The sequence below is a fragment of the Ascaphus truei genome, chromosome 2 (genome assembly GCF_040206685.1).
Source record: "Ascaphus truei isolate aAscTru1 chromosome 2, aAscTru1.hap1, whole genome shotgun sequence".
Classification (NCBI taxonomy): domain Eukaryota; kingdom Metazoa; phylum Chordata; class Amphibia; order Anura; family Ascaphidae; genus Ascaphus; species Ascaphus truei.
This window is the reverse complement of record NC_134484.1, coordinates 64,842,120-64,865,345: the sequence shown is the minus strand read 5'-3', so window position 1 is coordinate 64,865,345 and position 23,226 is coordinate 64,842,120. Positions and strand designations below refer to the sequence as shown.

General features: G+C 43.0%; 1 protein-coding gene and 1 long non-coding RNA gene across 2 annotated transcripts in view; one reads left to right on the top strand and one right to left on the bottom strand.

Moving 5' to 3' along the window:
- SPAG1 (sperm associated antigen 1) overlaps nucleotides 1–23,226 on the top strand; it is an 81,724-nt gene that overhangs the window by 41,204 nt on the left and 17,294 nt on the right. Inside the window, exons 11-13 of the mRNA XM_075588471.1 lie at nucleotides 17,403–17,792; nucleotides 18,271–18,361; nucleotides 21,692–21,844. Coding sequence (XP_075444586.1) covers nucleotides 17,403–17,792; nucleotides 18,271–18,361; nucleotides 21,692–21,844 — 634 coding nt within the window. The remainder of the gene's footprint in view (nucleotides 1–17,402; nucleotides 17,793–18,270; nucleotides 18,362–21,691; nucleotides 21,845–23,226) is intronic.
- Nucleotides 10,863–13,221, bottom strand: LOC142479834 (uncharacterized). The gene is made up of 3 exons (XR_012794507.1): nucleotides 12,487–13,221; nucleotides 11,776–11,918; nucleotides 10,863–11,066 (listed from the first exon to the last, which is right to left on the bottom strand). It is a non-coding gene; the product is annotated as an uncharacterized LOC142479834 (long non-coding RNA).

The window sequence follows — 23,226 nt, the reverse complement described above, 5'->3', positions numbered from 1 at the left end:
CGCGGACAGGGAGGTGGGAGCGGGGACAGCCGTTGGCTGTTTGGCGCTTTTCTCCCCTCTGCCTCCGTTCCCTGTGACTGCTGCCCGAGGTAGAGAGGTAGGCGCGGGGGGGGGGGAAGGAGCAGGGTTGGCAGGGACGTGGATGGCTGGAGGCGTGCGCACTTTCCCTCCCTCGCGTGCGCACTTTCCCTCCCTCGCGTGTGCTGTTGGGGAACTCCCTGCTTCTGTCCAGGCGCGCGGCCTTATCCCCGATAGGTGGGAGAGAGCGGAGCCAGGTCTGGCGGGCGGGTTCTCCCCCCGTCCACGGGCTCGGCTAGCAGTGACTTCCGTCGCTGGGAGGCGGTGCAGGGGGAGGTGGGGTGTGTGTGTGTGTGTGTATCAGTGTGTGTGTGTGTGTGTTTGTATCAGCATGTGTGTGTGTTTGTATCAGCGTGTATAGGTGTGTGTGTGTGTCAGTGTGTGTGTGTATCAGTGTGTGTGTATCAGTTGGTGTGTGTGTATCAGTGTGTGTATCAGTGTGTGTATCTGTGTGTGTATCTGTGTGTGCATCTGTGTGTGTGTGTTTGTATCAGCATGTATAGGTGTGTGTGTGTGTGTGTATAGGTGTGTGTGTCAGTGTGTGTGTGTGTGTGTCAGTGTGTGTGTGCCTGTGTGTGTGTGTGTGTATCAGTTGGTGTGTGTGTATTAGTGGGTGTGTGTGTATCAGTGTGTGTCAGTGGGTGTGTGTGTGTGTGTGTGTCAGTGGGTGTGTGTGCGTCAGTGGGTGGGTGGGTGTCAGTGGGTGGGTGTGTGTCAGTGGGTGGGTGTGTGTCAGTGGGTGTGTGTGTGTATCAGTGGGTGTGTGTATCAGTGGGTGTGTATCTGTGGGTGTATCTCTCTCTCCCTGCCTCCCTCACCGTCTCCCTCCCCGCCTCCCTCACCCTCCCCGCCTCCCTCACCCTGTGTGTGTGTGTATCAGTGTGTGTATCTGTGTGTGTATCTGTGTGTGTATCTGTGTGTGTATCTGTGTGTGTTTGTGTGTGTCAGTGTGTGTATCTGTGTGTGTGTGTTTGTATCAGCATGTGTGTGTGTTTGTATCAGCGTGTATAGGTGTGTATCAGTGTGTGTAGGTGTGTGTGTGTGTGTGCCTGTGTGTGTGTGTATCAGCGTGTGTGTGTGTATCAGTGTGTGTGTATCAGTTGGTGTGTGTGTGTATTAGTGTGTGTGTGTATTAGTGTGTGTGTCAGTGTGTGTGTCAGTGTGTGTGTGTGTATCTGTGTGTGTTTGTGTGTGTATATGTGGGTGTGTGTATCAGTGGGTGTGTGTGTGTGTGTGTGTGTGTGTGTGTGTGTATCAGTGGGTGTGTATCTGTGGGTGTATCTCCCTCTCCCTGCCTCCCTCCCCGTCTCCCTCACCCTCCCCGCCTCCCTCACCCTGTGTTTGTGTGTGTCAGTGTGTGTATCTGTGTGTGTGTGTGTTTGTATCAGCATGTGTGTGTGTTTGTATCAGCGTGTATAGGTGTGTGTATAGGTGTGTATCGGTGTGTATGTGAGTGTGTGCGTGTGTGTGTTTGTATCAGCGTGTGTGTGTGTGTATTAGTGGGTGTGTGTGGCTGTGTGGGTATCAGTGTGTGTGTGTATCTGTATCAGTGGGGGTGTGTGTGTATCAGTGGGTGTGTGTGTGTGTATCAGTGGGTGTGTGTGTGTATCAGTGGGTGTGTGTGTGTATCAGTGGGTGTGTGTGTGTATCAGTGGGTGTGTGTGTGTATCAGTGGGTGTGTGTGTATCAGTGGGTGTGTGTGTATCAGTGGGTGGGTGTGTGTATCAGTGGGTGTGTGTGTATCAGTGGGTGTGTGTGTATCAGTGGGTGTGTGTATCAATCAGTGGGTGTGTGTGTGTGTATCAGTGGGTGTGTGTGTGTATCAGTGGGTGTGTGTGTGTATCAGTGGGTGGGTGTGTGTATCAGTGGGTGGGTGTGTGTATCAGTGGGTGGGTGTGTGTATCAGTGGGTGGGTGTGTGTGTCAGTGGGTGGGTGTGTGTGTCAGTGGGTGGGTGTGTGTGTCAGTGGGTGGGTGTGTGTGTCAGTGGGTGGGTGTGTGTGTCAGTGGGTGGGTGTGTGTGTCGGTGGGTGGGTGTGTGTGTCGGTGGGTGGGTGTGTGTGGGTGTCAGTGGGTGGGTGTGTGTGTCAGTGGGTGGGTGTGTGTCAGAGGGTGGGCGTGTATCTGTGGGTGTATCTCCCTCTCCCTCCCCGCCTCACCGTCTCCCTCCCCGCCTCACCGTCTCCCTCCCCGCCTCACCGTCTCCCTCCCCGCCTCACCGTCTCCCTCCCCCTCCCCGCCTCCCTCACCCTCCCCGCCTCCCTCACCCTCCCCGCCTCCCTCACCCTCCCCGCCTCCCTCACCCTCCCCGCCTCCCTCACCCTCCCCGCCTCCCTCACCCTCCCCGCCTCCCTCACCCTCCCCGCCTCCCTCACCCTCCCCGTCTCCCTCACCCTCCCCGTCTCCCTCACCCTCCCCGTCTCCCTCACCCTCCCCGTCTCCCTCACCCTCTATGTCTTATCTTAACTGCCGTATACCTACACCGAAGTAACCTATCCTGTTTTCTTCCAGATCTGACTCAAGTTTCACGCGGGAGACATCGGAAGACAGGTAGGGAACACCTCCTCTCCAGTATTGTACCTTGAGGGACTGCGGATCAGGTAAGATCCCAGGCGGGATTGCTGCTTTGGAAATCAAGAGGGGGCATCCTGACACTGGTTAATGGGTTCAGAAGTCATTCACATCTTGGTTTTTTGTTGTTGTTCGATTAGTGAGGTCATCCGAGAGACACAGACACACAGACACACAGACACACAGACACACAGAGACACAGAGACACAGACACACAGACACAGAGACACAGAGACACAGACACAGAGACACAGAGACACAGAGACACAGAGACACAGAGACACAGAGACACAGAGACACAGAGACACAGAGACACAGACACAGAGACACAGACACAGAGACACAGACACAGAGACACAGACACAGAGACACAGACACAGAGACACAGAGACACAGAGACACAGACACAGACACACACAGAGACACAGACACACACAGAGACACAGACACACACAGAGACACAGACACACACAGAGACACAGACACACACAGAGACACAGACACACACAGAGACACAGACACACACAGAGACACAGACACACACAGAGACACAGACACACACAGAGACACAGACACACACAGAGACACAGACACACACAGAGACACAGACACACACAGAGACACAGACACACACAGAGACACAGACACACACAGAGACACAGACACACACAGAGACACAGACACACACAGAGACACAGACACACACAGAGACACAGACACACACAGAGACACAGACACACACAGAGACACAGACACACACAGAGACACAGACACACACAGAGACACAGACACACACAGAGACACAGACACACACAGAGACACAGACACACACAGAGACACAGACACACACAGAGACACAGACACACACAGAGACACAGACACACAGACACAGACACACAGACACAGACACACAGACACAGAGACACAGACACAGACACAGACACAGACACACAGACACACACACAGACACAGACACAGACACAGACACAGACACAGACACAGAGACACAGACACAGACACACACAGAGACACAGACACACACAGAGACACAGACACACACAGAGACACAGACACACACAGAGACACAGACACACACAGAGACACAGACACACACAGAGACACAGACACACACAGAGACACAGACACACACAGAGACACAGACACACACAGAGACACAGACACACACAGAGACACAGACACACACAGAGACACAGACACACACAGAGACACAGACACACACAGAGACACAGACACACACAGAGACACAGACACACACAGAGACACAGACACACACAGAGACACAGACACACACAGAGACACAGACACACACAGAGACACAGACACACACAGAGACACACACAGAGACACACACAGAGACACACACAGAGACACACACAGAGACACACACAGAGACACACACAGAGACACACACAGAGACACACACAGAGACACACACAGAGACACACACAGACACACACACAGAGACACACACACAGACACACACACAGACACACACACAGACACACACACAGACACACACACAGACACACACACAGACACACACACAGACACACACGTAACAAGGACTAATGGTAGTAAAGTATAAGTGTACTACAATAAATAAACTGTTATGTAAAAAAAAAAAATGTCCCGGTTTTTCATTTTCAAAATCTGGTCACCCTATCAATAGAGCATCACTCCAGAGCCTGTATTATATTTAAGGACTTGTATATTCCGGACACTTTTTGAGCACCCACATCTCTATATCCGCTTGAAGTATATCACACCACCGTTGGTGCTGTAACTGCTTCAGGTTAATACTCTCCCATTGAGAGCACAAAATACTGTTTCCTGGGACGCTCTGTGATGCCTTTCTGAGAGGAACAGTATACCTATATTTCTTCTGTCTGCCGACAGTGTCCGTATTACTTATACTCTATTCGGACTTATTGTAAAACACTTCTACTGGGGACAAGGCCATGATCTTTACATACACAATAATTATTTTTAAGTGATAAAGAATCTTAAATGTGTTGGTATCCGAATGTAAAAGAAAAAGCTTCAGCCCCTCTGGGTTATGGTATGGTTGATGGGACAGTGGGCCTGCCCTGTTTCAACACTTTGGTCCTCAAGTCTAATTTGTTCACTACTGTATGTTATTTAAAGTCACTTAAGATTTCATTGTTGAGCATCATAATTCTCCACCAGGAATCATAAAATGCTAAGAACGGGTACCGACTGAAGCACCTTTCTGTGAGGTAGATAGTGTCCGTGCTAATCTTGTCTAAATATAGAAATCTTTTCCCCATTCCCCCCCCCCAAAAGGGACACCATACATATTAAATATCACGTTTCCCCTCATGTTATTAGACCACCATAGCATGTCTGATTATAATGTGCTGGCCGCTGTTTGGACAACTTGTTTAGATATGTGGTTGCTAGGCGGCGGTTTCCCCCTTAGGGCCTTCATTTTGACTTCAGATAGGAAACTCTCAACTTAAATACCTTGGCATGACGTTTACAAAAACATTTGCGTCCCTTTATGAATCCAATTCTCTCCTTAAGAAGACAATTCTTTCTTCTTTCTGAGGTGTTCTACAGTATATACAAGAGGAGAGGTGTCCTCTTCTGTGGGGCTGCATCTATCATCAACTGTTTATGAGAAAATGTCACACTTAAGAGGACTTTATTTTACATCTAAATACTTGTTAAAGGACTTTGGGTGGAAATATAGCAACTTACACTCAAGGAACTGACAAGGAGCTTTTATCTGTGCAAGCTATCAGTCTGCATCTCTAAGAGACATTGCTATCAGTGGTTACATGTTTTTTGCATATGATTAATTGAATATCCCAACATAAATAATTTATTCAGAATTGTTTTGTTGTATTGTATGGTATTGGCAGGTTACACCTGGTTGTTTGTTTACAACCCTTCAGATATACTTATATGTACAGGCAGTCCTCGTTTTACAACGCTTCGCTTTACAACGAATGGCTTATCCAACGCTATGCAATGCATACCTATATTCATTTTTACAACGCCAAAATGGCTTATCCAACGCTCTTACGACGCTTTGCAACGTTGTGTATGTGTGTGTATATATATACATATTCACATAAACAACGTTGCAAAGCGTCGTAAGAGCGTATATATATAATATTATACTATATAATATTATATTATACTATATAATATATTATTTATAATGTTATATTATATATATAATGCAGTATATACACTATATAATTTATGTGTGTGCTGCATATCTTATTGCCTGCATAAAATATTTGGTGTATTTTAGTGTTAAAAATGCCTTCAGGAACGGAACCTTTCATTTAAACAGTGTTCCTATGGGAAAACGTGTTTCACTTTACAACGTTTCTCTTTACAACGCCATTTTGAGTAACGCATTGTGTCGGATAACCGAGGACTGCCTGTATTCTGTTAGTACTATTGTAGAATAGTTCATATTATACCCAGTGCACCCCTTATGCACTAAGGTACATGTACATCTGTACAAAACTTTTTTGTTTGCCCCAATTCTCTCCTTGCCTCCAAACCCTCTCTTCATATAATCATTATTAAAAGATTTTGAGTATGAAGGATATATGCAATAAAAATTACCCTTCTCCCTGATGATATATCTATTAAGCATTCTCCCAATAACTATCAAGTACACTAAATTGCAGAACTTCCAGAGAAAACTCTCCTTTATATGGTCAGGGAAAAACATAGAAAACGAAGCTCAGTTTTGATTAAACTTACTATAGCTGGAAGTCTGGCAGTCCCCTTGCCTGTAACAGAGCTACACAAATTACCCATTGGCACCTGCCCCGTAACATGAAATAGTGGGTAGAAGATGAGGCCTTGTAGCTGGCCCCCTTGGAATAAATATGATTAATTGAAAAATAAACACATGATATGTAGAACCAAAAACTAGAACATGTCCCAAAAATCATGACTGACAATACTAACAAAATGCAGCATTAAGCAAAATACAACAAGCTAACACTAGAGGATCATCTATAGCAGGCCTGCACAACACGCGGCCCGCCTGCACTCATTGTGCGGCCCACGGCGGCTTTCCCCGTCCTCCTCCCTCCCGAGCCTGCTCTCTAGGAATATAGAGAAGCCTTAATGACAATGCAAAAACCAGTTCTGTTGGAGAGGCTTCTCTATATTACTAGTCCTATGATATTTTGAAGAGACTCAATATCTTTGTTAGGTTTTGGCTCCAGCTCTCCCATACCCAATGTATGTGTGAGTGGCATACTCTTATCAGCTCTATACCTGCCACAGAGTAGTACTACCTGCTGTTTTTCCCTAAGAAGCTGAATTATCATCATTCTATGAATTTTTCTTTTGGGACATGTACTTATGCTAGGGATATTTGCTATTTATTCCCTGGTTTCTTTCAGTGTTTCTATTAGGTATGAAGGGCACATTAGTCAGCATATGGCTCTGGTTTACGCACAGGGGATCTATGCCGTGTTTTAAAATTTCTATGGTATCTTTTATTTATTTTTGTGACATCTAATAAATGTGTTTTTGATATTGCCAACGGTATACCAGAGTGCTACTTCTTGGGCTCATTTTTCTCTTGTTTCATACATAATATAAATATATATATATATATATATATACATACATACATACATACACACACACATACACATACATACACACATACATACACACATACATACACACATACATACACACATACATACACACATACATACACACACACACACACACACACACACATACATACACACATACATACACACATACATACACACATACATACACACATACACACATACACACACACATACACACACACATACATACACACATACACACACACATACACACACACATACACACACACATACACACACACACACATACATACACACACATACATACACACATACACACACATACACAGTACTTCCTCTCTTTCTATTTGTCTGCTTTCTGTGTACATTTTATAGCTATCTGACTGTCATTATGATGTCTCCAGTATGTCACATGCCAGATACTTAGCCTACCAGATACAACACCCAGTGGCTGACTTGCTTAGAGATATTGTAATAACTCATAGAATTAAAAATAGAATGTATCCAATTGTTTCCAAACAGTAAAAAAAAACCTGCTCCTTCATCTCACGAACCAACATGCTAAATGTGGTTACGATATCTTAAGAGGTGTCCAAATGCGTAGCAAACAGACAAACAGCTTTCCAAAATATATAGTAGATGTGCTCCCACATGGAACCTAACGTTCTTAGCAGCACCCTCTTTGGAATGTTCGAGAGGATTCAAACCATGAAAGTTCGCCTTATTTTGATACATAAAGTAATCCTTCCAAAATTGGTTGTTCTAGGTCTAATAGTTTGGGCGTGCAAAATGAGACACAGACAAACAGCCTGGGATATATAGATATATATCACCACACATTAGATAAGTTATGGTGGGTGAAAAAGGTGACAAAGACATCCACCGTATAGCATATAGCAAATAAAAATATCACTTGTGAGCACATTCACGTCTTGGACAGGTCTGCAACCCTGCTTTTCGCCATTATCACCTAGCATACAGTGTTTCCACTGCTGAAGACCCAATGGAACGCTGACCCCTTTTGTCTGGCCTTCTGGCTGAGAAGGGAACGATCAAGAGGAGACTGATTCTTCGGATGAAGACTCCATGGATAATGCCAGAAATCTTCTGGGTCCTTGTGGCTGAAGACACAATGACTGGACCGACCTTCGGAGAGGACAGTCACAAGTGGGGAGCACCTGGTACCGTCTGTGGACCATGAGGCACGGTTTTTAGAGTGAATACTTTAATGCCCGGGCTTAAAAAAAAAGAAGCTGTCTGTGAGTAGGTTTACTGGCTATGCATCTTAACCCAGGCTGTGCTGAAAGCCTTAGGTTACGCTTATAGTGACGGTGACGTCAGGTTGCGGTCGCTGGAAAAATCTAATTGAGATGACTTCCAGTGATCGCGACCAAGCCGTCGCACTGCGACGGCGGCAATGCATTTGTTTTGACGCTCTGTCGCGGGCACTATAAGCGCAGCCTTAGGCTCAATTATACCAAGAGTTGCAGGGCGGCAGCGCTATCCTGTGACGTCACCCTGCGCTGTCACCGAGCATCATCTTGATTATACCGGGGAGACAAAGCAGAGGAGGCTTGGAGGCGTGGCTGTGAGCGGTTCACCCTCATTGGCTGAACCGCTCACGTGACGTGGCCGTTGTCTCAAGAAAACAATTTTGCAAATCTCTTCAGGAGACTGCAGCTCCAGGCGGTGCGCTGGTATGTAAAGCATCAGCGGATTTCAGCAATTTGTTTTCCACCCGTGCGGCATGGCACCACGCGGCTTCGCCTGCGACTTCTGGTATAGTCACGGCCTAATGCAGCGAACATAAGCTTATAAGGGTTCCATGTAAAAATGGATTTGAGGCAAAATGCGACACGGTGTGCTCATTTGCATGTAATTTCCCAGAATCCATTGTTGCAGTGGAAGCACTTATGCCAGGTGATAATGGTGTCAAGCAGGTTGCAGACCTGTCTAAGACATGTGAATGTGCTCACAAGTGATATTTTTATTTGCTATAGATGGATATATATACACGCACACAAACGTGTGTGTTTTTTTTTTTCTTTTAACCGCACAAGACAGATGGGGCAGTACTAATACCCAGACATCGTACACGGCTCCTCATTTCCTAAAGCCGGCCCTGCCAAATATATAGTACTTTTCATTGAGGTCCACGTAACTGACTTTACTCCAGCTCAACAGGATGATAATGATCCAGTCCTGATTTTGAACAATTTGTTGTAATTTTTGGTGTTAAAACATATCTTAAACTACGGAACAACATTACAAATTCTAGATTAGATTTTAGTGACTTAGGGCCTCATGCAGAGAGCAGCGCTATGCAGAATTGGAGAGGGGGAAAAATTTTACCTTTTTTGGAGAGTTTTTATCTCCATATGCAGAAAGGGCAGAAAACTGCCTTTCTGCATATGGAGAGTTTCAACCAGCGCTATTAGCGCTGTTGAAACTACTGGGGAAAAAATCGCGTTTTTTTTTTTTTCCCCTCCACCGGCCGCGGAGCGCCAGCTGCTTGGTGGAGAGGGAAAATGTTGAAAATCGCGCCATTTTTTTGCCGCGAACAGCCACTAGATGGCGATCGCGGCTCTCTGCATACGGCAGAGAAAAAAACTGGAGAGAATTTAAACTCTCCAGGCGCGCGGCGAATTTGAAGGGGAAAAAAAAAATGGCGCTTTTTTTTAAACTTGCCGGTTTCTGCCTTTCTGAAGGCAGAATCCGCCAATTAATGCCGCTTTCACTTTTTGCGCTGCTCTCTGCATGAGGCCCTAAGGGGCCTATGCAGAGAGCAGCGAATTTTAAAATTGGCGAATTTATTAAAAAGTAGCTTTTTTGGAGAGTTTTAATCTCCATATGCAGAAAAGTGCGAATTCTGCTATGTTTAACATGGATGCGTGTGGCGAGTTTAAATTGGCGAGATGCGCGCTTCAGAAATGTGTTAAAATAAATTCGCGCCTTTTTTTTCCCCTTTGCAATGGCCGCGAGCGGCAGTTTTTTTTGGCGAGGCAAAACGGAGACAATCGCGCCATTTTATTGGCGCGAACAGCCGCTAGATGCCGTTCGCGCCTCTCTGCATACGGATATTTTTTAAACTGGCGAGATTGCGGTTCTCGCCAGCCGCGAGGCGAGTTTTACAAATAGAAAAGAAAAATTGGCGCGTTTTTCGGAAATCTCCATTTTCTGCTGTTTTCTGCGAGATTATCTCCAAAAAATGGCGAATTTCGAAAATTCGCTGCTCTCTGCATAGGCCCCTTAGTGCTTTCACTTTACTGAAAAGTCAATACATGTTATTGGATAGTTTTGAATAGTTCAAGTGTCCCTTATGTCCTGTGAATTTCCATTATAAAATGAATTGTTTACAGGAATTGTTTTTTTTCTCACTGTAGAAATATTTTAGTGGACAGGTAATCTGGCCATTCTTAATATCAGAGTGGGTATGTACTCTATTTATGACCACCACTGTATATAGTAATCACAGTTTTCAACTGGAGAGGGAGTGGCTCAGTGAGTAAAGACACTGACTGGCACTGAGCAGGGGAACCTGGTTCAATTCCCGGTGTCGGCTCCTTGTGACCTTGGGCAAGTCACCTTATATCCCTGTGCCTCAGACACCAAAAACATAGATTGTAAGCTCTACGGGACTTGTACCTGCAAAATGTCTCTGTAAAGCGCTACGTAAAACTAGCAGCGCTATACAAGAACATGCTATTATTATTATTTGCTATGAAATGTACAGAAAGATCAAACTCTACAACATACCTTCTTTTGGGAGTACATTCCAGAACTGTAGAAACTTGTTAAAAAATGAAAATACAAATTAGATTTCACACAAAAATGCTCTGGGGGAGATTTGAAATGTAAAGTTAACATTAGTCAAATTCAAATGCATTAAGAAAAAGATTCACTAAGGTCCGTTGCTGGATAACGTACCCAATCTGGCATTAACTGCCATTGCCTTGAAGAGCAGGTAAAATGCCAGATCAGGTAATGCCAGATCAGGTGCATTAACCCAAGTCAATTTATCCTAAGTGAGGCTGCTTTATTAAGACTCCTCTCGATCACTGTGCCGTGTAAAAGGAGGAAGGGGAGAGAGGAAAGTTTGGTGCTGTTTCTGGAAAATCAGACATCCGGCACATTAGTCATTCATATCAATGCACTTCACCCTCTCTGATATCTACTATTATAATGACATCACAAATCAAAGGTAGCTGTCCCGACTGTTAGGAAGGGTTTACCCGGTATTTAAAGGTATAGCCAGAATTATAGCAAACCATATCTCCACTAGTGAGTGCATTTTATTTCATTGCTCTCACTTCAAGGTATAGGACACAATTGAACTACGGATGGTGGCATGTTCATGTTTAATGAAGCTGATTTATACATTTTAATAAAAAGGAAGAAAAAAACGGAAGAATAAAAATATGTATATACATATTACCCCCCCCCCCCCCCACAGAAGATCTGGCCACTACTTGGGTGTTTCCCTGGGTGCTGTAGCTCACCTGCTGGTACAGGAGGTCTGAGTGGCTCCGAAGTTGTAGTTTGGGAGCAGCAACAGGGCAGGCTTTCTCAATCTCTTTACTGTGCAGCGCCTCCATCCCATGAGGATCCTGCTGGATGCCGGATGGTCCCCACAGGCAACACTCTGTTCCAATAACCACACAGCATAGTTGGTCCAACGTCAGGTTTATTGTACAACAGCATGATAATCCTACAGCCCAGGGGCTCGAGGCCCCAAGAGCCCCTCCCAATCTCTTTGACCCTCTTGTAGAGAAAAGGGTATCACACTGTCCCATAATCAACCACCTCAATTTGGTGGAGTGTCAGCTTTTATACCCGGGGGGAAGGGCTTGTAAACCTGCCCCGTAACAGGGTAGGTCCAGGTACTGAAAGGCATCACACCATATAAATGTGACCCAGTCAGTACCCTCCCCAGGTATGACACTCCAACTGCCGATTTAGGCCTGCCCCTGGATAAGGCAACATAGTACCCATCCAGGCTGCAACTGCAGGCTAGGTCCTGCACAGGAGTTTAACCCCAACACTGCCTGCTCCTATCAGGACTTATAGTGCTGAGGTCAGTAGAAGGATATAGCTATATATATATATATACAGAAGAAACACACAGCGCAAATCTAAACAGTTTGTACCTGAGGATAATGATATTCTCACCACTATAAAAAGCCAAAGAAAATGGGAGGGGGGGTACGTACCCTGGTTCACCTCTAACCCTACACAATGCAGCTGTTTAGGTCTGCGGCTCCACACTTGCCGCCTGGAAGATCTGGAGAAGAATGACCTAAGCGCAAGTGAGATAAGGAATAGAGAGAACACAAAAAAGAGAGAGAATCATAGGGCAGTATATCTATATAGAGTGGATAATAGGCTGGTAAGATATGCGCTTACACTGATTAGATGAATATAAGCCTGTAATCCTCTCAGGGACTCACGAACGTAGCTTGTGGGTGGCTTGTCTGTAAACTGCTGGGACTTCAGGAACTGCTCCTTGTTGGCAATCTGCTGCTGCTGTTTCAGGTGCTCTTCATCATAGGCACTCGTATCTCGCTGTGGAAGAATCTCACAAGGGGGGGAGGAGGGGGGGGGAAAAAAACGGAAGGGGACAAAATATGTGTAAAATCGTTTTTAATCTAAAAATGGAGACTAGTTAAAATCTAGGTAATCAACTCACACTTTGTGAGAAAAATATAGGCAGTAGAGAGTGTTTTGCGAGTCTCTCACACTCGTGTGGAAATGCCGGTTACCAGTCCTCTCTGCAGTGTCTCTGAGTTCCGCACCACGTGATCGACCGTGGCGTGTGACGCTGCATGTGACGCGGTCCAGCTCTCGCGATGTTTCCTGTCTGTCAGTGCAGGGATTCAATTCCGGAGCTCCAAACGAAAATCATGCAGAGGCTTCTCGGCGTCTCTCTCTTCACTGCTGATGAACAAGCTGGCCAGCTTGTGTATGTGTATCAGTGTGAATAAAAATGAATGGATACACACACTGATACACATACACACTCTTTCTTCACTTGCTTTCACAGTAACCTTTTGACACCTCTAGCCATAAAACACATCCACACCGGGGGAAGGAACAGCACAGATAACATTCCAAGAGACACTGTTTTTAAGTATACCTTTTGCTTCATTCATTGTAACATCGCCGGAAGAAGAGATCAGTGTATCTCGAAAGCTCGCACAAATAAAAGCATTTCGTTAGCCACAGAACGGTATCATCTATTTATTTTTTGATTATTGAAGCTCGGCTAACACGGTACTGATACCTCTACATGTGTGTATATATATATATATATATATATATATATATATATATATATATATATATATATATATATATATATATATATATATATATATATATAGTGGTTGACAAATCACCAAAATATCTACTCGCCACACAAAAATATCTACTCGCCACCTAGTACCAAACGTGTGCTGCTTGGGCCAATATTTACTCGCCCGGGGGTTAAATCCACTCGCCCGGGGCGAGCAAATGTATAGGTTTGTCGAACACTGTATATATGTATATATATATATATATGTGTGTGTGTGTTTTACCTTTTCCATGCTCAACAAAAGCCTCGGTTTTTACAATCTTTATCGATTGTCTTTTGATGTTAAGGCTGCACTTATAGTGATGGCAACAGCGATGCGACATTGCGTCAAAACAAATGCATTGCCACCGTCATGTGTGTTTATAGTAAGCGTGGAGCGACGGCTTGGTCGCGATCGCTGAAAATCCTCTCAATTTGATTTTCCCAGCGACCGCAGCCTGACGTCAATGTCGCGTCGCCGGCACTATAAGCGTAACCCAAGTCTGTTTGTTTGTCAGTCCTCCAAACTAGGGGTGAATTGTTGTTGTACCTATTTGTGTAGTAATTATGAAGCTGTCATTAGTTAAACAGATAAACATAAGTATATGCTGGAATTCAGCTAATATTCCGGTTAAAAAAAACCCAGTAAAAATGTCGGGGATTGTGGTATTAAAGGTGTGGGTATAATTTCTACTTTATAAATAAATTGTAATTCTTAAAGCTCTGTTTTTTCATTTGAAATCCCATCCATTCTCTTTGAGCCTTTAGCAGTTTACCACATGCCTGGCAAGTATTTTCTTTGTTCTGTAAGTGGTACTGTATATTAAATGAATTCCTTTCTCTTCTGGCTATCAAGCAATAAAATAGCTTCTACTAAATGTGTACGTTATGGTTAGCTTTGTTCTAATAACAAATGTATGTAAAGGAGTATTTCCAGTGATGAATAATGTACAACTGAGCCCGATTAGGGAAATTGAATTAGAGCAATTTCTTTTATTTTACCATTACATAGATTAGGTTTAAAAAAAGACAAATGTCCACCAAGTTCAACCCATGTTAAATTATATTACAGTATACTTATCCTATATTTGTATTTACAGTATTTTCAATCCAAGCACAGCAAACAGAACTCTACAGCCTTGCACGTCAAAGCCGTTCATTCTTAAGAGACACATATGGAGCAAGATTAGTGCTGTGCTTCAATAAGCTTCTTCTGTTACATGAGACTCTCATGACATCAATCTACCCCTGTAGTTAGGACACCTTGAAATAAATGCTACTTTTAAGTGACCTTTGAGAAGCTCTTAGTGTATATATAAATGTATATGACAAATACACAATTAAAAGGATATTTATCAGCATTTTCCAGTGGAAAGAAGACTACTTGGCTTAATTAAGAACAGAAAAAAGTCCTATAGAAAGTAATAGGATTTTTTTTCTTGGACAGTTTACGCAGTAATGCCTTAGCTCAAGTATTTTGCTAAACTGCCCCTTTATCGACAAAATACTTCCATGGCCTTGAATGAAATCATGAATGTTAAAGTGTGGATAAGTACAAATTAATTTATTTATGTGCATGATGGCCGTTGAGTATGTATTTCATGTATGAAGTAGGATTGTGATTATTTTTTCAAGGGGGTAGGGAGGGGTGTTTCAATGGCTGTCACTAGGATGTTCAGAGCATAATGCTCCATTGTCTTTTTGCTTCTTTCAGCTAATTTGATCCACTGAAAGACTGACAGCATAATTACTATATATGTACACGTTGATGATAAACTTAAATGTATACAAATGAATGTGTATTTTTTATATATTTAGCAGGGGGAGGGTGGGGATGATACATACATTTGTGCATAGATTACATAGAATAACAATGTTTTACAGTTAACCATTACTAATAAACCTGCCTTTCCATTTTCATAGTAGCAGGAGTGTAGCTATTTTTATATGCATTTGTGTTTTTTTTAATATGTATGAAACCAACTTAAACCTTCAGGAATTCGTAATAAACAGTCCGCATTCAATAAAAATAATGCAGAGACAACACATGACTTTTTTTTTTAATAAAGTCTGTATAACATTAGAATCATGATACAGTTGGAAAAAAATAAATATATATATATATATATACACACACTTACTGCAAAGAACAGTATTAAAATCTCAGTAAATGAATCCTCTATGTGCATTGATGTCTCGAGGCTAATAGTGGATGCGGTGCATGTTTTCAATTTGAAAATAAGTTGACATAATTTGACTAGAGCTGTTGTATTCTCTAGGATCTGGCCCTAGGATGGTTATTTACTGAAGGCTACCGGCTGCAAAACTGAGACAAAGACCGTGTAATGAAACACAAAAATACCCAGCAGATTTATCAAAGAAAAACCTCACACTACTTTCTGTGTGATTTTATATTCTTTTTTTCAGTCCAATTTTTTCACGAGTTTTACAGTCAGGAGAATTTCATAAATAGACCCCTTGGCGTATTTGGATCAGACATAAATTAATAAAAATTGAAATATCCGTGTTAGTCCAGTTGTGATAGTGCAAAATAAATGAGTACTTCAGTATTGGGCTACGGCGGCGCGTGCCCCCCGTTTCAGCCACGACCTGTGGTCTGCGGTTGAGCTTCAAGTGAAGAGCAGAAGATGGGGTGTGGGCATGATGTCACGCGGCTGGTTCGCCCTCATTGGCTGAACCGCTGCCGTGACGTGGCCAGCGCTCCGTCGCCACAAGAAAAGACAAAATCCTTGTCTTTACAAAATGTGGTCGCCTGTCGCGATCTCTACATGCGCGTGCCAGCAGCTACTGGGCCCGGCACTAAAGAGGGCTGGATCTTGTTCCCGCCGCGGACGCCGTAGCGTGCGCAACAGCTAACACTTGGGACGAGGCCTTAGGTGATACCTTTTGAAAAAAATAATATTTGGAGTAACAATTGATATTATAGGACAAGCTATTGAGCGTTCTCTCTCTTCCTCAGGTCAAGTAAATACAGATTTGCAGAATATTCCATGAGTTTAACACAAATGTAAAAACCAAGATCACAATCTAAAGCAGATGAGGTAGAGAAAGACTGGTAGAGGGAGGTGTAAAAACAGACAGGGAACTAAATGGATGAAAGTGATAGTGAGAAATGTGAATAGCATGTAGGACAGAAACCAATAAATTGTGAGGCTAACCAATCATAATGTTGTCAACACCTAGATTTGGGAGCAGAATAATACCAGCTCATCAGAAATGTAATCACTGATGGGGGAGGTGGGAATTAGTTCCCTATTGTTAAAGTGGTTGAAGAAATTGTAGAAATGTTACTGAATACCAATGTATTGATTTTTAGGATGGGCAAGCTCAGACAGAAGTGAACATTCTCCATGGAGATTAAAGGTTGTTTTGTCCCCCTCCCAACAGAAATTGCTATTGTGGTGTGAGATAAAGGACTAACACTCTCTGAGTCTGTCTCTGCCAGTGTCAATGATTAGCACTCTTGCCATCTGCTCTTGACAGCTTCAGAATTGAAAGGGTTAGCCTAAAGAATGACTATTGGACTAGCTATTTTGATTCAGGGACCTGACCATTATACTAAGGAAACAAAGGTCTAGCTTCTCACTAATTCACCAGACTTGAGGCAGCCTGTACTCTCTATTGGGATATTCTGCGAAGGCATGTTCCCTTTAGCACTATTGCCTTGAAAGCACATGCTGGTTAGTGGTTAACCTGCACACATCCCACCCCTCCTCTGCCTGCGCAGTAGTTTGTTCTGATGATGCAGCCACTAAGCTTGTAACTTCCTTGTAGAAGCCGGTGTGACAGTGGTGGGAGGAGGAGGAGAGGCTGCCGGGGAGCTGAGTAACATGGGGAATGCGCAGAGAAAGTTTCCCCCGAAGGGAGACGGCTGGAAGAGCGAAGAGCGTCAGACCCCCAAACACAGGGCGACCTCTGAGAACGGCGTCAAGAAGGGCTCCCCCACCGGGGGCGGCGCAAGGAAGGAGCCGCAGAGGGCTGCCACCCCTGAAGCAGAAATGAGACCCAAGGGTGGGAGTAAGGAAGTGAGGAAGGAGCAGCCATCAGCGCCCCTTCCTGCTGCAGCAAGACTGAAAGAGGACGGGAACCAGCTTTTTAGGAACGGCCAGTTTGGGGAGGCTGCAGCCAAGTACTCGGAGGCGATTGGAAATGTACCGGACACCGGTGAGTAGCCTGTTTTATAGCAGCCGTGTGGTGCATTATTCACCAGTGTGAGTGGCCGAAGATGACAGAGCACAATCTCCTGTGTTGAATAACAAGGCAAATGAATCATTGTTCCCGGTGATACAACCGTGACTATTTGTTGTGTACACGGTGCTAACTCCTAATCTGGGGGTGGGTTCTTCTATTGTTGCTGTTTGTATCAATCTGTTATTGTTACATATGCCCCCCCCCCCCCCCCGAACTTCTTAACGGTAGCATCATGCATGTTGCTATTGCTGGGATTGTGTGTTGCTATTGCTGGGATTGTGTGTTGCTAGGATCATTTACTTCTGTGTGTTTCTGTATATGCTTGTACTGATTAAGCAATCACCAGATACTGCAGGGCCAGCACACTGTACTACTGCAGTGCCGCCTCGGTTATTTCTTCCTGTTTGGTAACAACTGCAATTTGGTAATGAATTTCACATGACAATTCCAGGAGCCGAGGAACGGAGCATCTTGTACTCAAATAGAGCAGCCTGCTACCTGAAAGATGGAAACTGCACAGACTGCATTGAAGATTGCAACAAGTAAGCCTAGAATAATACGTTTTAACCCTCTACTGGCAGCAGGGTCTTCCACATTTCCCTGATGTAGGCAGTGAAGAGGTTAATGGTGTTTATGACTGTAAAGTAGTCAACAGTAAACACAAACCGCCTCAAGGTCTTCTTGTGATCTGAAGTCAGTGAGGCTAAAGGTCATAGTGTGTGGGTGTGCACTAGTCACCTGAATCTTAAGGTGTGATTAGCAAATGTTACTGTACAGTAGTTCTTAAGGAGATCTGTTGTTTGGCTGCTTTCCACTAAAAGATTTGCACACAGTACAATGGCAGGGGAGGTATTTTTCTGCCATACACTATTCTCAGATAATGGAGAAATTACAATCTGAGGTTTTGACTAAACCTGCTATCATTGTAAACAAAACAGTGCTTTACTAAAATGTATATCTCTTGTTTTTATGTTACAGTACTTTTTCTTGATATGTATGTACTTGGCTACCAGAGAGGCCTGGCACTGCAATGCATTTCAGACCCCTCGGGATATATTATGATGCCTGCCTGAATCCAGATTGCCAGGAACTGGCTGACAGTCCTAATGTTACATTTTACATCTGAAATGTAGTGTAGCAATGACCTCTTTATTGGTAATCAATGTTTAAATAACTCAGGCATGTAATATTTCACATCCTAATAGATATTTCTCAGGATAGCATCGCATTATTAGGAGAAAAGGAGCTTCCAGAAATGCAGAGTCTGCTATGTAGCGGTCTGCAGAGTAGTACTTCTCCCTAGCTGATAACATACAGAATGTTTTTGGATTATATATGTGTGCCTGTAACTTCTTGATTAGATCTGCATACCTTTCCTGTGAGAACTAACTTCTTACCATGTATTTAGTGAAAAGGGAATGCTCCCACCCAAACCTTTCTTTCTATGCCCCTGGTATCACCATACATTGAGCACTACTGTATCTAGTGTACAGTGAGGTCATGATGCAAGATGTGTGTTATTTACAAATGTATCCAGTTGGCAAAATCAGTGCAAACAACAACAACAAAAAACACACCAGCACAGTATCTATCAAAAAATAAATGCCATAGAAAGCACGTTGATTCGTCTTTCTTTTTTAAAATCTTCTTCCGTTCTCGCCCCTGTTTTGCGACTGGGATATTTTAGTAAATGGACCCCAGTGCATTATAATGATGTAGTACTGTGAGCAGGGTCCTTTGGATAATGAAAGCATGCTCAAAAGAGGATTCAAGATCTCAGAGCCATGAGGTTGCTGCATGGCATTTCTAGAACCAAATTGGAATCAAAGTACATCATGGCTAAAAAAAAAAGTATTGTGAACCCTTGAGTAAATTGTAAAGGGAGCAGACTTGTTTATAACATCAGCTGATTACAGACCAAGATTCAGGGTAAGATACACGTTTCTACATGCCCCTTTGACACAAGCCACCATACTGATGTAAAAGCCATTATAATTACCCAAGTGATCAGAAAACTGTATCTTTTAGGTAACACCAATTGGCTTTTTATATTTAGCCTGCCATGGGCAGATTAGCCTCCTGGCACCTTTGTGCTCTGTTTATGAAACAAACATTTACATACTAAGCTGCTATTGGCTACCATTGGCCTTTGACTAAGAAGCAGATTTTAGTTGCAGTTAACTGGATCTCAGCCTTTCAGTTAGCAAGTATCTTTTGTTTTCTGCTCTACTTCAGAGTGGGGGAAGGGTTGAAAGTAGTGCAGAGTATGATGAGTATGTTAGCGTTAACGGATTAGTAGATATCTGATACTAGTTTTTGAGTTGCTCTTCTGCAAACTGGATCATAAACATATATTACTGCCTCAATTTGTCTTATGTTTTTTTCAGCTAGAGGCCAAACTCTGGTTTATTAGCATATGTACCTACAGGTAAAAGTTGTCAGGTTAGTATAGTTCGTGGAAGGTCTGTCATTGCAGGTAGTCATTCTCTAATACACTGACTCAGTGGCTGATGTTGCTCAATAATATTGAGCCTCCCGAAGCTACTTTTCATATCTTGCTCTTCAGTTTTGTAAGACAAGTTCAACTAATTGCAATCTAAAACAAAATAATGTTGTATTTTATGAGTGACAACAGAATTTGAATTGTTAACAAGATGTTAAGATGCCCAATGAGTGGGAGATTGAAACAGAAGCAAACAAGCATACATTGAAAGGCAAGCATCTCTGTAGGAAGTGTAAAATCGGGTTCAATATCCCGAAGCCTCTATTTTTGAAAACCTTCTTTTGTTGATTGATTGTATTTCAGTAGACCTGTTTATGTACAGTGCAGGGACTCTTACTTTTCTTGTTGAAACAGGAGCACTGGTTATTTACCTGTTCATTTTGTTATATTTTTGGGAATAGAAAATTGACTGCCTTATTTGCCATGGGAAATACTGTTTGTACTGCCTTATGATTCAGTATCTATAGTATGAATCAATAATTATAAAAGGGCTTTGCTTTCCTGTGCCTCAGAAACATTTTGGGAGTACTTGAACCCTTAAAAGAAAACATCCAAAATCTACTTAAAATAATGTTTTGTGGATAAATATTTGAATAAAGGCAGCGTGCGGAAGAACATGTCATTAGCTACTGATTTTGATGGTGTTGCCAGTCCTTCCAACCAAGCACCATGACCACTTTCTCTTCCTCCAGGAAATAGTTGAGCTATGCGCATTACCATATTCGTTTAAGTGAAATGCATATTTATTTTTCATCCAGCTTAAAAGTTTGTGCCTGTTCTCTGATGCCAGAGAACATTTGAAACATGGCCCTGTACTGATCGTTTCAATATGGAAAAAGAACTGTGTGTATGTGAAGGTGGATTTTAATTTTATTTTAGCTATATAGAAAAAAACAAAAAAGATTAAAGCAGCAATCCTGCCTTTTGTGGAAGTAATTCTTTTTTTACACATTTGGAACCATGAGGTCTTCTTTCTGAGTGTGAACGGTGCTGGTTTTTTTTTTTTTTTTTTTTTTTTTTTATATAGTTGTGGGAACACCCTTGTTCCCGAGATAAATACCGGTAAATGTGCCGGCTCTGGGGATCTGTTCTGGGTAAATTAAGTCTCCTTGGTCCCCCGCAGGTCCCATAGGAAGCTGCAACATAATCGGTTGCGGCTTCCTGTTGGTCAGTGGCAGTGGTCAGTATCAATATTACAGGAGGGACACTGGCACCTCTTCTGGAAATTCTCGGGAACCGGTGGGGGGTCGCCAAAGCTGAAAGTTATGGGGAACACATAATATTTGTAAGCAACTTGGATGATCAGAAATAAATAATTGGTTTCTGAATGGCTCCGCCTATGCTAACGTTTCGTCTCTGTATTCCTAAGGGCTCTTGAGCTTCAGCCGTTCTCCATTAAACCTCTCTTGCGTCGAGCGATGGCAAATGAGTCTCTTGAGCGATACAGACAAGCGTACGTGGATTATAAGACTGCACTGCAAATAGACAGCGGGCTGCAAGTGGCAAATGACAGCATTAACAGGTACGTGTGTTTTTATTATTGTTTTAGAAAGTAGAAGGCTATGCCATAGATTTGTTTATGTGGTCACCTAAAACACCCAATAATGCTTTCCTTTATTTGACTTTTAAAAAGGGCCACTGGTTCTGCTCTACCTCTGCGACTTTCTATGGCCTTATATGTATGGGGATGCCACAATTTTGTTCAATTGCACAACACAGGCTGTCAACATGCGATATAGAGTACAGTCACTTGATGGGGTTTCAGAGCAGAACATTTTACTTTTGAGGAACACAAAATATTTGGAAAGAACCTGCATGTTCAGAGAAATAATTTGTGTCTGAGGGGCTCAGCCTCTGTTAACGTTTCATCTCTTGTTTTCTTATTACTATTCAATAAATTTGGACCTCGTATTATTTTTCAAAGCTCTTCATTCATTTATTTGCCAAGTATTCAGGCCCATGCTTACGAAGTAGTACTATTACATGAGGCACCTTCCAGCACTGGAAGAGACACTTCAACTTGAATAGGCCATAAGGGGTCTACCGGCGCTGGAAAGTGTGGAAGACCCTTTATGGCCCATTAGTAAATATGGGCCACATTTTGCTGCTGGCAATTGGGCTGACATTCAGTGGCGTAAGCCAAGCACTATTGCAGCTTTGTGAGTGAGCGATTGAATTCAGCACGAAGGATATTTTGTAGACTGCTGCGTTCCAATCAACGTTGGTCATTTAACCACTTCAGTGCCCAAGAGGCACAGCACCCAGGTACTTCCTTAACTACGTGAGAAACATTTCAAGTATCAGAAGTAATGGGATTAATTAACCTGTATTGCAACTTAAATATGTCTTGTTAAGCTTTAGGTTTTGACCTCTAGGCTTTTTTCTTTACAGAAAGAAACATATATCTGCAAATAAGGAGGATCTAGTAATAACCTGTTTTTCGTGCAGTGTTTTGTTTTACTTTTGCTAAAAACTTGTATAACCTGTTTTCTTAAATAGTTTCATTCTGAAGGAGCAGTCCCACTTGGGTAACAAAGATAACAGAAAAAACTATTTGTAAACAACTCACTAGTGTAATTGCTTTCATTAAACATACACACAGTAAAATAACGTGTGACTTTGCTTTACTGAATGTAACAATTCCGTTACGGTTTTGCTTGTTAATGACAGAGCTAATAGGGGACTGTTCTTTCTAGAGGTCGAGAAGAGGTGAGGGGTTGCCTTTGGTCTATACAGGGGTTGACAGTACATGCTAATGACAGAACATAAGAGGCTAACCATACAAAGTACAACCTTTCCTGGATTTAGCTTGCCATTTTTACAAATTAAACGTTAAAATAATTAGCTGTCCGATACACAAAAAAAAAAAAAAAGCCCTCTGTGTTGCATTACCTAATCAGATTA